General features: G+C 33.0%; 1 protein-coding gene across 4 annotated transcripts in view; it reads left to right on the top strand.

The window, feature by feature from the left end:
- The window catches only part of DYNC2H1 (dynein cytoplasmic 2 heavy chain 1), a 293,546-nt gene that overhangs the window by 216,242 nt on the left and 57,332 nt on the right, over positions 1 to 19,972 (top strand). For all 4 annotated transcript variants that reach the window (XM_074335553.1, XM_074335552.1, XM_019717180.2 and 1 more), the window contains one exon: positions 18,989 to 19,198. In XM_074335553.1, the coding sequence (XP_074191654.1) occupies positions 18,989 to 19,198 (210 nt within the window). The remainder of the gene's footprint in view (positions 1 to 18,988; positions 19,199 to 19,972) is intronic.

Raw genomic sequence — 19,972 nt, 5'->3', positions numbered from 1 at the left:
TGTGGAATGAGATCAGGAGGATAATTAAGATAGAGTGAGGAGTTTGTATTTTATTCCAAGTGCAGTGGGAAACCATGAAAGAGCTTTAAGTGGTAGAGGACCTACAATCCTGTTTACAATTTCAGATCTGTCTGGCTGCTGTGTAGAAATCAGTTTGGAGTGAGATCAAAGAGGAACTAAGGAGAACGCTCAGAAGGCTCTTGTAGTTGTCCAGTAAGAGTTAATGGTGGTAGAGCAGGAGAGAAGGGCTGCGTTCGAGTTAGATGTTTGAAGTATTAAAGAACCTAAACATGGATTCGGATGTGGGATTAAAAAAAAACCCGGATGTGTAGGTTTTCTGGGTTGAATGACTGGGTGCAGGTGGCACCATTTTCTGAAACAGGGAAGACAGGGAGACAGCACAAATTCTGCACAGGTAGGAGTAGAGTAGACAGTGATGCTTCAGAGTTGAGCAAGAGTTTAATTTTGGACATCTAATAGATAGTTGGATATATAAGGTGGAGCTCAGAAAAGGTGTTTGGATGTGTGATATAAATTTGGGACTTATTAGCATCTGGGGAACATTTAAGTAATATTTAAGTAAGTAGAAAGCATTATATCATCTAAAGGGTTGGGGAAGAAAAAGAGAAGAAAAAGGGCTCACTAATGAGCCCTGAGGAATCCAACATTTAGAGTTATTATCAGGAAAGGAGTAACAAGAGTATTAATGAGGGGAAACAACCAAAAAGCCAAACAAAGCAAGACCACAGAGGCTGTGGTATCGTAGAAACCTGGAGAAGAGAGTCTTTCATTATGAATGGAATTGTTAATTATGCCACGCTGCTTCTGAGAGGGTAAGCAAAATGAGAACAGAATTGGTCATTGGATTTTCAGAATAAAAGTCATTCGTAACCTTGACCTTGACAAGAAACGTTTAGGTGGAATGAGGAGACTGGGAGTTAGGTTTGAAAGGCAAACTAGAAATACGAGACAAGGAGGTGGAAACAGTATGTATAGACAGTTCTTTCTACAAATGTGCTACAAAGGAGAGTAGAGATATAAGGTGATCAAGATATGGGGCCCAGTATGTTTTTTCTTAAAGACGGGAAGTACTAGAATGGTTATTGGCTATTGGGAATGGTTTACTAGAGGAAGTAGTTGGAGATGCCTAAAAATTAAGGAAAATTTTATTTTTATGAAGCCAAAGACACACAAAAACTCATAAAAGATAACAGTATGACTTGCCAATGTAATAGAAGGTTTGTTTTCAAATAAGGACCTTAAAACTCTACAAGGTAAGCAAGAAAGTGTCCTCAAATAGAAAGATACAAATGCCTGGCCATTCTAAGTATTTTGACATAGAATGAGAAAAGGCAATGGCTAAAGAATACAAACATGTAGTTAATTTTTTTATAAATAATAACCTTTTGTAATGCTAATGCTTATTAATAACACATGTAAAGAATCTAACTCAGTATATATACTTGACTTCTAAAAGGACAAAATTTTAATAGCTAGAGTAGATTCTAAAAATTTAAGAATCTTAAATTCTGAGCAGAATGACTAAATAAAACAAAGGATCAACTGGCAAAATAAAGAATATAGGAATCTTTAGATATGAAGGAGGAATAAAGACCTTTCCAGACATACAGAAGCTGAGGAAATTTTCTAATACACGACCTGCACTACAAGAAATACTAAAGGAGGCTAGTCGACCACCATCAACAGGGACAATTTGGCAACCAAAACATAAAAAGGGTGAGAGTAAAGGCCTGAACCGGAATATGGGAATGGAGAAACTAAGCGTGCTGAAGAAAATGGAATACTCTAAATATCAAACTCTCTTTTTCATAAACTTAAGGTTAATCACTCAAAAAAAATCCAGAACTGAAATATATACTGTAATAAAAGAAGAAACACAGGGAAACATCGTAGAATACCACCACACAAAAATAATAGACAACAACAAAAAGACAAAGAAACGATGGAGACACAGCCTTACCAGAAAACTAAAGATAGAATGACAGGAAATCCTCACATATCAAGAATCACCCTAAATGTAAATGGACTGAGCTCACCAATAAAAAGGCACAGAGTAGCAGATTGGATCAAAAAACTAAACCCAACCATATGCTGTCTCCAAGAGACACATCTCAGCTACAAGGACAAGCATAGACTCAAAGTGAAAGGGTGGAAATTGACACTCCAAGCAAATGGTACCCAGAGAAAATCAGGTGTAGCCATAATGATATCAGATGAAACAGACTTCAGGGTGAAAAAGATAACAAGAGACAAAGATGGACATTTCATAATGGTAAAGGGACTATACAACAAGAAGACATAACAGTCATCAATATTTATGCCCCCAATCAGGGAGCACCGAAATATACCAAGCAACTACTAACACAACTAAAGGGAGAAATTGACCAAAACACAATTATACTAGGGAACCTAAATACATCATTGACAGCTATGGATAGATCATCCAAACAGAAAATAAATAATGAAATAGCAGCCCTAAACGACACATTAGATGAAATGGACATAATTGACATTTATAGAGCACTTCATCCTAAAACATCAGACTGTACATTTTTTTTCTAGTGTACATGGAACATTCTCAGGGATAGACCATATATTGGGACATAAAACTAACCTCAACAAATTTAAAAAGATTGAAATCATACCAAGCATATTCTCTGATCACAAGGCATTGAAATTGGATATCAACTGCAAAAAGAAAGCAGGAAAAACCACAAATACATGGAGATTAAACAACATACTTTTAAAGAATGACCAGGTCAAAGAAGAAATTAGAGGAGAGAGCAAAAGATCCATAGAAACAAACGAGAACGAAAATACATCTACCAAAATTTTTGAGAGGAAGCAAAAGTGGTTTTAAGAGAGAAATTTATATCATTACAGGCCTATCTCAAGAAACAAGAAATATTCCAAATAAATAACCTCACGTTACACCTTAAAGAACTAGAAAAAGAAGAAAAAATGAAACCCAAGGTCAGCAGAAGAAAGGAAATAATAAAAATAAGAGCAGAACTAAATGAAATAGAGAACAAAAAGAAAATAGAAAAATGTAATGTGACAAAGAGCTGGTTCTTTGAAAAGATTAACAAAATTGACAAACCCTTGGCTAGACTCACTAAGATAAAAAGAGGGAGGCCACTAATAAAATCAGAAATGAAAAGGGGGAAGTTAGCATGGATGCCACAGAAATTCAAAGGATCATCCAAGAATACTATGAAGGACTATATGCCACCAAATTCAATAACCTAGAAGAAATGGGCAAGTTCTGAGAAACATATAGCCTTCCAAGGCTGAACCATGAAGAACTGGAAAATCTATACAGACCAATCACTAGTAACAAAATTGAATCAGTCATCCAAAACCTTCCCAAAAGCAAAAGTCTGGGACCAGATGGCTTCACTAGTGAATTCTACCAAACCTTCCAAGAGGATCTAATACCACTCCTGCTCAGACTCTTCCAAAAAATTGAAGAAGAGACAGTACTCCCTAACTTATTTTATGAGGCCAACATTACCCTGATACCAAAACCTGGTAAGGACAACACAAAAAAAGAAAAGTACCCACCAATATCTCTGATGAATACAGATGCAAAAATCCTAAACAAAATTCTAGCAAATCGAATGCAACAATGCATTAAAAAGATTATTCATCATGACCAAGTAGGGTTCATCAGAGGGGCACAAGGATGGTTCAACATATGCAAATCCATCAATGTGATACATCACGTAACAAAATAAAAGGACAGAAATCATATGAATATATCAATTGATGCAGAACAAGCATTTGACAAGATACAACATCCATTTATGATTAAAACACTTAATAAAATAGGTATAGAAGGAAAATACCTTAACATCATAAAGGCCATATATGACAAAGCCTCAGCTAATCTCATAATTAATGGTGAAAAACTGATGCCCTTTGTTCTACGTTCAGGAACACAACAGGGCTGTTCCCTATCACCTCTGCTTTTCAACATAGTGTTGGAAGTCCTTGCCAGAGCAATCAGGCAAGAGAAAGGAATAAAAGGCATCCACATTGGGAAAGAAGAAGTTAAATTGTCACTCTTTGCAGATGACATGATGCTATATATAGAAAACCCTAAAGACTCCATCAAAAAGCTAATCGAAACAAAACGAATACAGAAAAGTTGCTGGCTACAAAATCAACATACAAAAGTTCATTGCATTCCTATATGCTAACAATGAAATCTCAGAAAAAGAAATAAAAAAAGCAATTCCTTTTGCAATTGTAGCGAAAAGAATAAAATATCTAGGAATAAACTTAACCAAGGATGTGAAAGATCTATATGCTGAAACTATAAGACATTTTTAAAAGAAATTGAAGAAGACACAAAGAAATGGAAAGACATACCGTGCTCATGGATTGGAAGAATCAACATAGTTAAAATGGCCATATTACCCAAAGCAATATATAGATTTAATGCAAACCCCTTCAGAATCCAAATGGCATTTTTTAAAGAAATAGAACAAAAAAATCATCAGATTTGTTTGGAACCACAAAAGACCCCAAAGAATCAAAGCAGTCTTAAGAAAAAAGAACAATGCTGGAGGTTTCACACTCCCCGGCTTTAATTTGTACTACAGGCCAACAATAATCAAAACAGCATGGTATTGGCAGAAAAATAGACACGTAGGACCAATGGAATAGATTTGAGAACCCAGAAATAAACCCACTTAAGTACGGGCAGATAATTTTTGACAAAGAAGCAAAAAACATACAATGGAGGAAAGACAGCCTCTTCAATAAATGGTGCTGGGAGAATTGGAAAGCCGCATGCAAAAGAATGAACCTGGACTGCTATCTGTCACCATGTACCAAAGTTAATTCAAAATGGATCAAAGACTTAAGCATAAGACCTGAAACAATAAACTGCATAGAACAAAACATAGGTACTAAACTTATGGACCTTGGGTTCAAAGAGCATTTTATGAATTTGACTCCAAAGGCAAAGGAATTAAAAGCTAAAATAAATGAATGGGACTACAGCAAATGTAAAAGCTTCTGCACAGCAAAAGAAACCATCGATAAAATAAAGAGGCAACCAACTGAATGGGAGAAGATTTTTGCAAACAGTGCCTCCGATAAGGGGCTAATATCCAACATATACAAAGAACTCATGCAACTCAACAACAAAAAACAAACAACCCAATTGAAAAATGGGCAGAGGACCTGAAGAGACATTTCTCCAAAGAGGACATACAAATGGCAAATAGACATATGAAAAAATGCTCAACATCACTAATCATCAGAGAAATGCAAATCAAAACCACAATGAGATATCACCTCACCCCAGTCAGAATGGCTATCATCAACAAGACAAATAGTAACAAGTGTTGGAGAGGCTGTGGAGAAAAAGGAACCCTCATACACTGTTGGTGGGAATGCAGACTGGTGCAGCCGTTATGGAAGGCAGTGTGGAGGTTCCTCAAAAAATTACGAATAGAATTGCCATATGACCCAGCAATCCCTCTCCTGGGTATCTACCCAAAAAATCTGAAAACATTTATACATAAAGACACGTGTGCTCCAATGTTCATTGCAGCTTTATTTACGGTGGCCAAGACATGGAAACAACCAAAATGACCTTCTATAGATGAATGGATAAAGAAGTGGTGGTATATATACAGAGTGGAATACTATTCGGCGGTAAGAGAAGATGAAATAGGACCATTTGTGACAACAGGGATGGATCTTGAGATTATAATGCTAAGTGAAGTAAGTCAGACAGAAAAAGCAGAGAACCATATGGTTTCACTGATATGTGGTATATAAATCAAAAACAACAAAAGAACAAGGCAAACAAATGAGAAACAAAAACTCATAGACACAGACAATAGTTTAGTGGTTACCAGACTGTAAGGGGGGAGGGGGGTGGTAAATGAGGGTAAAGGGGATCAAATATATGGTGATGGAAGGAGAACTGACTCTGGGTGGTGAACACACAATGGGATTTATAGATGATGTGATACAGAATTGTACACTTAAAATCTATGTAACTTTACTAACAATTGCCACCCCAATAAACTTTAGTTTTAAAAAAAAGAATATGGGAAGTATAGCAGGAAAACAGTTTCATTTTTATGATTTTTTTTAAAGGGCCAAGGTAACTAATTCATGACTTTTATTTGTTACATCACTTTCATAATTGCTCCGTGGAACATTTTAATGACCGTTGCTTTACAATACTTATCCAGTAATTCCAGCTTTTGTGTTATGTTGGTATTTGCCTTTGTTGATTGTCTTTTTTTTATTCAAGGTGAGATTTTACTGTTTGTGGTATGAGTAATTTTGGACTGTACCCTGAACATTTTGAGAATTATAAGATCCTAGTGTCTATTTAAGTTTTCTTTTTTAGTATGTAGTCAACCTGTTTAGGTTCAGAATGTATACATCCTGGTTCACTTCTGAGTTGTTCCAATGTCAAGTTAGTTTATAGAGCCTCTGCAGTGCTGTTCTGGTCTGCTTCAGAGTGTTTTTCCTGACAGAACTTCCCCCACCTCCTGTAGAGCCAGCTGGGGAGAGGGAATGACACTTTTCTTTACTGCAGTTGCAGACTAGAGGTCAGAATTCCATCCCCAGGCACTGCAGGCCAGGAGCAATGGCTCCTACTTCAGGAAGGGGTAGAAGTCAGAGCACTGCCCAGAGTCTCCTCCACCTGGGATCCCTCCTGCTAAGGACAGGGGTGATTCGTTACTTCACAAAGCAATTCTCTCTCTCTCTCTCTCTCTCTCTCTCTCTCTCCCTCTCTCCCTCTCTCCCTCCCTCCCCATCTCTCCCTCTCCCTTCCCCCCCTCCCCCTTCCCTTCCCCCTCCCCCTCCCCCTCCCCCTCCAATTGTAGAATCTTTTAGATTGGTAAGCTAAAAATATCTATGGACCTTTTGTAGTTTAGTTAAGTTAATAATAGTAGGTTACTGGAGATCCCTAAAAATATATTACATAAGACCCCAGAAATTTTAACTCTTTATTCATATTAGGCTGAACAAGTTAGGAATCCATTAAGAATACAGTAAGTACTATATTCAGATAAGAACCCCAAATACATTTGTTGATCAGATTAAAATTTAAAAAAGAAGTCAGTGAGTTTAACTCATTGCTTAGATCTGGGCCTTTTTGGTTTCCAACCTTCAACCTTGTTTATGAGGCTAAGGGAGGGGAATTGAGGTAGCAACTATATAGATTTAGTGCAACAATTCTTTCTTGTACAGGGGAAATTTTAACCTCTTCCTTCTTCAGAAGATTTGATCTTGCAAAGATTTTGTATTCTATAATTTTTAAAACCTATATTTGGATTTATGTGTTTCAGCTGTGTTCAAGTTGGTTGAAACTAGCGAAAGAAGTAAGTAGAGGTCATGCATTTGGGGTTAGTATGCAGCCCTTATGAATCATAAACTAGTTTTATCATAATCTTTAACAGAAACAGATAAGAATAAACTACTTCAATTTTTGTGAAGTTGTCTTGAGTTTAGGACAATAGAACTGGGAATAGGGTATCAGAATTCACATCTTTGGAAAGGGGAATATTTATCATTTGTAGATACTAAGCATGTTTAAACTTCCTGTTTTGCAAAATGTACTCAAAGAACTGGAGTCAACTGGACATGTAGCTGTCTTCTCAGATGGTGTCAGGAAATAAAAGGATTTGGAAGAAATAATGCAAATAAAATGATGATGAAATATCCCTCAATGTCTTTATGGATTGAATATAAAGATTACCTTCCATTTCTAAGATAGGATCAATGTGGTATCTTAGGCATTTAGAATAGCAAATTCCAGTTCTTGTATGTGTGTGCATGCGTGTGCTGTGCATGTGTGTATGAAAGAGAGAGCATGGTCTGAAACTAAAAACAGACCTTGTAATCTCTTACATTCATTTATTTTAAAGCAAAACACTAGAAAATAAAGCAAGACTTACAAGGACTCAGGTTAAGGTTCATTTATAGATAAACTTTTAATGTAGGAATGTGAATGATTTCTCTTAGAATGAAAAGGAACATTTTCCCACTTTTTCCTGCTGAAAGAAAATGTGTTTTATGTAATTTTTAGTTGAATATAGCTTTATGATTGTTTACATAAAAACCATGTTGCAAGGTAATATAAAGTTTTATTAAAATAGGACAGAAGTAGAATACGTGTACCATTCTTTCTTAAGGCAGTATAATGTAGTAAAGCATGGGCTGTGGAACTCCACTGCCTGGTTTTAAATTCTGACTGCCACTTCTAGATGTGACTGCGTATTTTGTTTAAGCTCTCTTTGCCTACTTGCCTGCTCTGTGAAATGAGGAAATAGATTGTTGTAATGACTAGATTGGTTAATACTGAGTACTTAGAGGTGGGCCTATCCCATGTTCAGTGCTCAGTAAGTATTAGCTATTATTAATGCAGATTTTAAAGATAATATTAGGATGAAATTGCCCTAGGGTCTCTATATTTTGGAAATTTGATATCCCTTTGATAACTAAGCAGAGAATCTAGAACAGTAGCATAAGCTTTCTAGTATTTATCTTGAAGATGTAATTAACTAAGAAGCTTATCCTAATAGATAAAAGAATAGGTAAATGTTAAGTATATTGGGTCACTTTAGAATCCGAATTAAATTGTACATGCAAAGGGTTTTCTATCAAATACTAATATAATTATTTTAAATTAATTACTTTTCTAGCATAATGATGATGATCATCATTTTTAATGAATGATTAATATATGGGTTCTGGATAAAATTTATTACTTATAGTGAGTGTTTCTATTTTGCTTCCAGTGTACAATATTTCATATATATTCATGAGTGTCAGAATGCAGATGCACGTGTGCTGCTTAAAAAAACTTGACATTTTTTTTAAATGTGTTTCATGATTCTTATAACTTATTTAGAATACTCGTTATTCTTATTATTGTCCCATTAAATCAATAGATTTTGAAAGGAAGTCGTAAATAATTTTTGATTGCATCATTCTGAATTTTTGTTTTTTATTCAGTTTTGAAAGTCAGAAATCCAGCAGACCTACTCACATTTTTATCAGGTCACTTAAGTGTTTTATTTATAAGGTGAAAGCTCAGTTTTTTTCTTTCTTTAGTTTTTTGTTTGTCGTTGTTGCCTTTGTCAAAAGAAAAAAGTTGAATAAAAAGTGTCATTTCACAGGGTATTAAATTACTTCCATATTTTTACAATAGTAAGAACTATAAAAATTAGTAACGAAATCTGTGGTATAGGAGCACTAATACTTTTTAATGTCATTAGCATTAAAGAAAATGTTGCAATAGTGCCTGGTGGGTAATAGGCACTCAATAAATATTACCTTTATTAATATTGTTGTTATACTGTTTTTATTATTAGAAAATAAAGTTACATACGTTTCAAGTATACAATTCTGTAATATATCATCTATATATCACATTGTGTGTTTACCACCCAGAGTTGGTTCCTTCCATCACCATATGTTGGATCCCCTTTACCCTCATCTACCACCCTCCTTCCCATTACCTTCTGGTTTTGTTTCCTTATTTGTTTGTCTTGTTCCTTTGTTATTTTCAGTTTTATATACCACATATCAGTGAAATCATATGGTTCTCGACTTTTTCTGTCTGACTTATTTCGTTTAGCATAATAATCTCAAGATCCATCTATGTTGTCACAAATGACACTATTTTATCTTTTCTTATGGCAGAATAGTATTCCATTGTGTATATGTACCGCATCTTTATCTAGTCATCTATCGAATGACACTTTGGTTGTTTTCATGTTTTGGCCACTGTAAATAAAGCTGCAGTGAACATCAGAGCACATGTATGTTTATGGATAAATGTTTTCAGAATTTTTGGGTAGCTACCCAGGAGAGGGATTGCTGGGTCCTTTACTAACCATTGTCATCCCAATAAACAAAGAAGAAGAAAAAAAGAAAGAAATACTGATAAACACTACAACATGGATGAACTTTGAAAACATTATGCTAAGTCAAAGAAGTTAGTCACAGAAGACCACATATTGTATGATTCCATTTTTTATGAAATGTCCAGAAAAGAAAAATCCCTAGAACAGAAAGTAAATTTGTGGTTGTTTAGTGTGGACAGTGGAGGCCAGGGATGAGGGGGACTGGGGAATCTTTTCAAGATGATGAAAATATTCTAAAATTGGTTATAGTGATGATTGTACAATTCTGTGAAAAAAATAGAAATAATATATTGTACACTTTAAATGGGTGAATTGTGTGGCATGTGAATTATATCTCAATATACATGTTTCGTTTTTTTAAAAAAGAAAATAAAGTTTGTTTAATTTACCTTTGGATAGATAGATAGCAAAATCAAGGTACAGAGAGAGTCTACTTGAGCTTAACTTTCCATTTTATTGTCTCTAATACTTCTAAACCCAGAGATTTATTGTATTATCTTCAGTAAAGTATAGCAGAGATTAGCCTACCAGAGATTAGACTAACATATAATCTTAACTAAAACTTAATAGCATTTTTATTGAATGAGTACATCATTTTTATTATTTTGGTGATGTTTACTGGTATTAGAGGGAAAAAGTCATTTTGTTGTATAATTCCATTTTTAAAGTCTAAAACATAAAAATGAAACTGACCCTCTTACATTCTTACAACATTTAATACCAGTACGAGTATACAAAACACAAATAATGAATTTTTTCTCCTTCATATCTTGGGGGAACAGTTGCTTTAATAATTTTGTGAGGTTACTTTTATTTTTTTATAGGATGGGGTAATTGTTCCCAGTTCTTTTCTTGCAGATATAGGCACATACAGTTCAGAAAGTTCTAACTTCATTAAAATTTAATGCAAAGTTCTTTGTCTTTTAATTTTTATGACCCAAATATTTAAAATGGTCGATTTCAGTAGTTCTAAGTGTTCTTTCTCCAGCCCTCTCTCACCGTGCTTCCCCTCTACCATGCCCAAATCGCTTCATTTCATACAAGCAATAAAACATATGTATTGGTAAATTTATGAGCATTATTCCTTAATAAGATATACCAGAAATCACTTTGTTGTTGTTCTGGTTTTTTTTTTTTTTTTTTTTTAATTTTCCTAGTGAGAATGAATAATACATGTGAAGTTCCCTGCTTTAAGTTTTTTCACTCTGGGAGAGTCTGCCTTACCTTTCTCTAGTTAAGGAAAGGGCTTTCCTGTTTGTTTAAAGAGAAATGTTTTCACTAACTGAGGAGCAAATATATAGCCTTTGGGAGACTAAGTAGAGAGAGATTTCAGGGCCATTGTGATGGCTAGGACTGCTTACATACTTCAGATTATTGTTTTCAAGCGGAGGGCTAAAAAACCAAATAAACATAATTTAAACACTGCTTTCAATGGGGAAATAAACAGCATGTGAATCATTTACAGTTTTCGCAAATGCTCTGAAAATTGCATCTCATTAAGAGGAACAGAATCAGTGGTATCTGGCTCAGAGGGAGTAACCTCTAATTTAAGGCAATTCCAATACATTATTTTAAATTGTTCTTCGTATACTAACATTTCTGAGGACTTTTACATCTGAGAATATCTTTATTTCATCTTCACATTTAACTGATAGACTGCGAGTATAGCTACAGATCCACTTTCAGCTTCCTAATTCTTTCCCTTGAACTCTTAGAAAATATTACTCTTAACTGACTCTGGGTGGTGAACACACAATATGATATGTAGATGATGTATTACACAATTGTACACTTGAAACCTATGTAATTTTACTAACCATTCCCACCCCAATAAATTTTAATTAAAAGAAAACATTGCTCTTAGAAAATATTTGTCTTTTTATTGAAGTTTTAATCTGATTCTAATTTTTTAAAACTGATTTTTTTCTCTAGAATATTCTTTCTCTGCCCTCCTTAAATTTTATCATCATGTATATATACAGGTGTAGATTTTTTTTTCTTTTATTCAATTTCATAGTCTGAGAGTTTACAATTCCAAAAGCCAGGCTTACCACCTATACATGTTTCAATCTGTTCCCATACCAGCTGGACTACATGCATGTAATGTCAAGTACCCTGCTGTCTGTAGCTGGTGCTTGATATTGCTTTTTCTTTTTTTTTTTTTTTACCAGCCCTGACATGGTAGACAATGATCCATTCAGGATAATGTAAAAAGTTTGCAACCAAAAACTCTCCAGCCATAGTTACTTTATCAACTGTAGGTTACCTTATCCTCCACTTACTAATTACCCTATACCTTCTGTCTCCCAGATGTTTTCCATTCTTGTGCCATCTTCTGGGTTCAGTATCCTCTTGTTTTGTCAAAGAAGTGGGAGATAGTTTGCCATTCTTTTGCCAGAAACAAGCACGACTTTTTAAACTTCATATAAACATAGATTATTTTAAAAGTTATTATATTAAATTCATAATGGCCTAAATAATCTATCAAGTATGTTACAGTTCATCCTGTTATACTATTTTGTTTTTATCCTATTTCTTTCCTGAAGCCATTGCCATAATTTAGGCCTTTGTTCTTTCTCATGAGGATTATTGCAGAAAGCTAAATTTGACTCTCCTTCTAATATTTACTTCCTCCAAATCATATTTCATATCATTATCCCATTAATTTTCCTAAGTAAAATTTTTTTCACAGCATGGCTCCACATACAACCTTACTTCTAAGCCTCTTCCATAGTGAGGCAACTTTCAATGTTATATAAACAAACCATGGTAGATTCTGTCTGTGAGGATTCTCGAAATGCTATTTCTTTCTGGAATTTCCTAGCTATGCTAAATTAATAATGGCCAGATAAAGTCCCAGCATCTTCCAGAAGCCTTCTCAGCTGTAACTCATTTCCCGTTTCATGTTTCTCTAGTAGTAATTTATAACTTACATAGTAATTCCCACAAAAGTTGTGTTTTAAACTAGGTAAGTTAATATATGGCACTTAGATGCAGAAATTCTCTTATTTTGGAGAGTATTAAAATTTATGTATGTAAATGTTTCAAATGAAACAACTTAATATCACATTCTAGTTTAGAGATTTTTTAAATCATTTTTATCAGGTTATGGTTCAGTACTACCTAAACTTAAAAGAATAATTACACTTAAACAATGAAAACAAATAAAATTTTGATAACAAGTAAATACTAGGGAGTCATCCAAGTGCTAATATCTTTTCCATTCAATACCTGGAGTCTTTAGGATTTTCTATACATAATTTCGTTTCACTGTGAATAGTTACAGTTTTACTTCTTTCTTTCCAATGTATATGCCTTTTATTTATTTTTCATCCTAATGAAAAATAGGACTTCTAGTACTATATTGAATAAAACTGGCACAAGTGGACATTGTTGTTCCTGAGCTTAGAGCAAAAGCTTTCAGCTTTTCACCATTGAGTATGATGTTAGCTGTGGGTTTGTTATATATGGCCTTTATAATGTTCAAATACATTCCCTTTTATACCCCCTTTTGTCATATGTCGCATTTTGTCAAAAGCTTTTTATGCATCTGTTGAGATAATTATATGATGATTGTTATCCTTTATTTTGTTGATGTGAAATGTCATGTTGATTGATTTGTGGATGTTGAACCATCCTTACATCCCTGGAATAAATACCAGTAATGAATGTGTATGATCTTTTAATGTATGTTGCATTCAGTTTGCTAATATTTTGTTGAGGATTTTGCATCTACATACCATCAAGGATATTGCCCTATAAGTTTCCTCTTTTGTGGTGTCCTTGTCTGGTTTTGGTGTCAGGGTAATGCTGATTTTGTAAAATGTATTTGGAATGTATTCCATCCTCTTCAATTTTTTAAAATAGTTTAAGGATAAGTATTAAATCCTTCTCTGAATGTTTAGTAAAAGTTGCCAGTGAGCTGTCTGGCATAGACTTTTGTTTGTTGGGAGGTTTTTGATTACTGATTCAAATTCAATACTAGTAATATGTCTATTCAAATCTTTTTATTTCATGATTTAGTCTTGGAAGATTGTCTGTTTCTTATATTTCTAGGATTTTGTCCATATCTTCTACGTTATTCAATTTATTGTCATATAATTGTACATAGTAGTCTCATATCCTTTGTATTTTTATGATATCAGTATAACTTCTGTTTCTGATTTTATTCATTTGAGCCCCCTCTCTTTTTTCCTTGGTTACTCTAGCTAAAGATTTTTGTCTATTTTGTTTATCTTTTCAAAGAACAAGCTCTACCTTCATTGATCTTTTCTGTTGTCTTTTTAGTCCCTATTGCATTTATTTTTTTCTCAGATCTTTACTATTTGTTTTCTTTTATTGATTTTTGGGCTTCATTTGTTCTTTTGTTTCTAGTTACTTTAGATGTAAAGTTAGATTTGAAATTTTCTTTTATTTAAATGTAGGCCTATATCGCTATGAACTTTCCACTTAGGACTGCCTTTGCTGCCTCCCATAGATTTTGGTATGTCATATTTCTGTTTTCATTTTTCTCTTCGTATTTTTTAAATTTTTTCTTTGACTTCCTTGATGTCCTATTGATTATTCAGTAGCATGTGATTTTACTTGCTTTCATCTTGATTTCTGGTTTATACCATTGCACTTGATATGAAAATGCTTGATATGGTTTAGTCTTTTTAAATTTATTGAGACTTGTTTTGTGGCCTAACATGTGATCTATCCTGGAGAATGTTCCATGTGTACTTGAGAAGAATGTGTACTCTGCTGCTTTTGGATAGAATGTTCTGATATATATATATATATATATTATAATTATATATATATAATTATAATATATATATAATTATATATATAATTATAATTATATATATAATGTTATATTAAATTATAAATTATAGTTAGATCATATTATATTATATATTACTGTGTTTCCCTGAAAATAAGACCTAGCTGGACAATCAGCTTGAATGCGTCTTTTGGAGCATAAATTAATATAAGACCTGGTATTATATTATTATATTATATTATATTTATTACATTAGACCAGATCTTATGTTATAGTAAAATAAGACTGGGTGTTATATTATATTATATTATATTACATTATATTACATAAGACTGGGTCTTATATTATAGTAAAATAAGATCGAGTCTTATATTAATTTTTGCACCAAAAGATGCATTAGAGCTGATTGTGTGGCTAGGTCTTATTTTTGGAGAAACACAGTATGTTATATTATATTATAATACTCGTATATATTATATGTATTATATAAAGTCCAGCTGATTTAGTGTGTATTTAAAAGCAGAGTTTCCTTATTGATTATCTGTCTCAATAATCTACTATTAATGGAAATGGGATGTTGAAGTTTCCCTATTATTATTGTATTGCTTCCAATTTCTACCTTTAGACCCATTAATTCTTACTTTATATATTTGGGTATTCTTATGGGTGCATATATCTTTATACGTGTTATGTCTTCTTGATAGATTGACCCCTTTGTTATCATGTAATGTTCTTCATTGTCTTTTATTACAGTTTTTGGTTTTAAATCTATTTTGTCTGATATGAGGTAGTTACTCCAGCTTTTTCTTTCATTTCTGTTTCCATGGAATATCTTTTTTCCATCCCTTCACTTTCAGTTTATGTGTGTCCTTCCTCCTGAAGTGCATTGCTTACAAACACTATATGGCTGTGTCTTCCTTTTTTTATCCATTCAGCCATGCTATGTATGTCTTTTGATTGGAGTGGTTTCCATGTACCTTCCAAGCAATTATTAAGTATGTGTTTAATGTCATTTTCTTAACTGCTTTCTATCTGTTTTTATAATTCTTTTCTGTTCCTTCTCTTTTTCTCTTCCCTGTGTTTTGATTGCTTTCTTTAGTGTTGTATTTAGATTTCTTTCTCATTTTGTTTTTTTGTAGTTATTATTATTTTTCTTTATGGTTACCATGAAGTTCATATATAACATACTACGTAAATAACATTTTGTTTTAAGTTGATAGCAACTTAAATTTGAACACTTTCCAAAGCTATTTGTTTTTATTCCTTCTTCCTCACATATTATATTCTTGATGACATATTTTATATCTTATTTTGTGCATCCCTTAATTATTGTAATTTTTGTTACTTTTACTACTTTTGTGTTTTAACCTTCCTGTTTGTTTACCTTTTCCAGTGAGAATTCTATTTCCATATCTTTTCTTATTTTTATTTAGGGCCATTTATTTTCAGCTCAAAGTCCCTTTAACATTTCTTTCAGGGCTGATTTACTGGTGATAAATTCTTTTAGCTTTTGCTTATCTGGAAAACTTCTGATCTGTTTCAATTCTGAATGATAACCTTGCTAGGTGTAAAATTTTTGGTTGGAAGTTGCTCAAAAGATATTCCTTGTGTAATAGTTAAATTTTAAAATATCCATAACCTTTTGCCCCTAGCAGCTCCATAGTCAGATAAAATCTCCTTTGAATACACTTAGCTTTTTAAAGACAAGATGAACTTTGAAATATCAAAGCCATCCTTCAGAAGTACATGATTCAGTCAATTGTATTTACTAATTTTAAAAAATGCTTTTCTTATTATAGTTGACTAAAGATATGACTGTCATCCCTTGTTAGTTTCACCAAAAATCATACAGTATAGATGTTGTAATTTACTCATGGTGATTTTAGCTATAGTTGAGTTAGAAATAATACTTAATTTGATATTTTTTGTCCTAAGATTTTGTAACACTAACATGTCATTACTGCTGTAAATCTTCTTTATATTTTGTCCTTTTAGAATGTGTAAAACATCTACACCTTTTTTTAGAGTTAGGGTTATTTTACTTTATTTTTTAATACAATTTTGTGAAGGTCTAAAGGAAATAGATCATGTTGTAAAAATATTACAATATACTTTGCAATCTTCTGCTATGTTATATTTTTCCCATTTGTTATTATAGTTATATAATATATTATGTAATACATTAATATAGGTTATTTAATACAGTTTGCATCACTATTTTTAGTTTTTTTCTTCACAATGCTTTTCACCTTTCATTAATCAAACACACTTTGAGACACAACTATATACTAGTTTTCACTCTGTTCTTCTGTTCTTATTGCTGAACTTACAGGTTTTTACTTGAAGTCTCTAGGCCAACACTCTACAATAGAAATGTAATATGAAACACAAATGGGAGTGATATATGTAATTTTAAATGTTCTAGTAGCCACATTTAAATAAGTACAAATGAGCAGGTTAAATTAATTTTAATACCATGTTTCCCCGAAGATAAGACCTAACCGGAAAATAAGCCCTAGCATGGTTTTTCAGGATGACATCCCCTGAACATAAGCCCTAATGCGTCTTTTAGGGCAAAAATTAATATAAGACCCAGTCTTATTTTGGGGGAAACACGATAATACATTTTTATTTAACCTGATATGTCTGAAATATTAACATTTCAATGTGTAATTAAATAAAAATTATTAATGTGATATTTTACATCCTTTTTCATATTAAGTCTTTGAAATCCAGCTTGTATTTTACACTAACTACACATCTCTAGACCATTGTGCTTACTTGAATTCTTGAATTTTAAGTATTCTTGGTCGTCATTTGCTTAAATAAACTTTTTTAAAAGTTCAGTCCTTGTCTTGGATTATAGGTAAATGGACTCTTGCTTGAATGATCTAAGTTTGGGTGTTTCTGTTCTATAAAGTAACAGTGAGGACAGTGCAAATTAGTTACATCACTCAATAGAATGGATAAAAATCCATAAAATCTACTTTTAAATAAAGTAAATTATTTGCTAATCTTGCTTAGTATAAGATAAGTATTTGATAAATATTTGTATACCACATATTATCCACATCCAGAGATGTTGTTTTTATATAAGGAACTATGGAAAGTCTGTAACCCAAATTTTATGTCCATTTTATTAGTTACTTGATTTAGGTTGGAGATGTGTTAAGTATTATTTATTCCATGCTCTGATTCAAATAGTTAATTCAATTTCAATTTAAGGGGTAATCCACTTAATTTTGGTAATAGTATACTTTTATTCTCTTCTAGATTCAGTTTTGAGGTTACCACCAATTATTTATTTTAGTGTGTACATTATTGTACATTTATGTGTGTGTTTCAAAAATGATTTAAGCAGCATTAATATTTTAAATATTAATAGAAATAAAAATAAAAATGCCTAAATATGAGTTCATAGCCTAAAAATCTATCTTCAATTAAATGTATTTAATGGTGATTTATTTAATGGCAGTAGGCATCCTAGATCTTATTAGATTATTTATCATGCTGCATAGATGAACAGGAGACAGTGCTCTAGTAGAACATATGAATGTGGCAACTGTTAGAACAACTGTGACAACTGTTAGAGCCTTAACTTGAACTGTAAACATAATATATAGAGAAAACTGAGATTATAGATAGTAGGTAAGAGAACAGAACTTCCGAATTTTATCTCTTGACAGTTCTTTGACACCTTAAGAATACTATTAAAGGTAATTTCCCCCCCTTAACCACTTAGGCTGTTTAGAAACAACTGGGATTCTTGAGGTTTTTTAAAAATAATTTGAGAGGCCCTAGAAATTCCATATATCAGAGCTTCTCTTATTGTATAGATGTAGAAATAAATACTAATATTTATAGGTCTTGAGTACAAGGTATTTAGTGTGGTTTTATAATATATATGCAGGTAATTTTCAAATTAAATGTCCATTGACATTTTATTTCAAAGCCATTATTCTGCTCTTTTTATAGTGGTGAGTGATAGTGTAGCTATTCTACTCTTTTCTTTGGCTTACAGTGTGCCATTCTTTTCACTTTTCCTACTCTATAGACCATTGCTTCTCAATTTGGTTCCCCTTTTTCAATTCCCACTCCTTTATCACTTAAATATTGGTGAACTCCAGAATTCCCTTCCTGTGTATTTGCAGGTTTCAAAAATTTAATCATTCATAAAACAAGCGTATTTCAAAACAGGTTACAGTAACAACAGGTTTTATTAACTTTTGAAGTGTTTTAATATATCAGTGATTATGTTACTTTCAGTAAATATGACATATTATTCTTTTAGAATTCAAACCTGATTCATCTGAAAGTGTCTCCTCCTAATGATCGACAAGAATCTCCAATATTGTCATTTATCGTTCTTGAACAATTTAATGCCATTCGCTTAGTACAAAGTGTTCATCAGTCTCTTGCTGCTCTCAGCAAAGTCATCAGAGGAACTACCTTACTGAGTTCAGAAGTGCAAAAATTGGCAAGTGCTTTATTAAACCAAAAGGTAAGCTAATATGAAATATATGTGGTTTTATTTCATTATTATAAGTTACTGTCCTATCATGTATACATTTGTCAGAAGTCTTATCATTTTAATGGTAATAGAAAACCCAAGTTAAACTAGCGTAAGCCGTATACAAACCAATTGGCTGGTGAAGGATCCAAGGGTAACTAGCATTGTCAGCTAATGCAGGAGATTAAAATTGTCTTTAGGATCTCAACTTGTATTACATAACTGTCTAGCCATATTGTGTGTTTGTTTGTGTGTGTGTGTGTGTGTGTGTGCGCGCGCGCGCGCGTGCTCCATGTTGCTATCACTTTTGGGCAAGTCCTCTACTTGTATGCATAGTGGTGTTCTAGTAGCCTGGGTCTTATATCCTCTGAGTTCCAAGTCCAACAGAAAAAATACCTATTTTTTGGTAACTCAAGCAAAATTTTTGGGATTAGCTTTGATCCAAACTCCTTGGCTTGTGTTTCATGCCTAGTCCCATACTAATTCTGGGCAGGATGTGCAAAGCTCTGGTTGGATAGGGCTTCAGCCAAATGCCACTTCAAGGAGGTGAGTATGGATTCAGCTCCATATGTAACACATATACTGCAACTGAGGGAAGGATGGTTACCCAGTAGACAATCAGGTAAAATCAGGTACTTTTATCAGATAAAAGGGAAATCAACACGTCTCTTGCTGAATAATTGGACCATTTTAAACGATAGTAAAATCCATGTATTTCAGATCTATTAGACAGAAACAAAAAATACAGAGTATCTTACATAGATT

This window comes from Rhinolophus sinicus, linkage group LG06, assembly GCF_036562045.2.
Source record: "Rhinolophus sinicus isolate RSC01 linkage group LG06, ASM3656204v1, whole genome shotgun sequence".
Taxonomy (NCBI): domain Eukaryota; kingdom Metazoa; phylum Chordata; class Mammalia; order Chiroptera; family Rhinolophidae; genus Rhinolophus; species Rhinolophus sinicus.
This window is presented reverse-complemented; position numbering and strand designations above follow the sequence as displayed.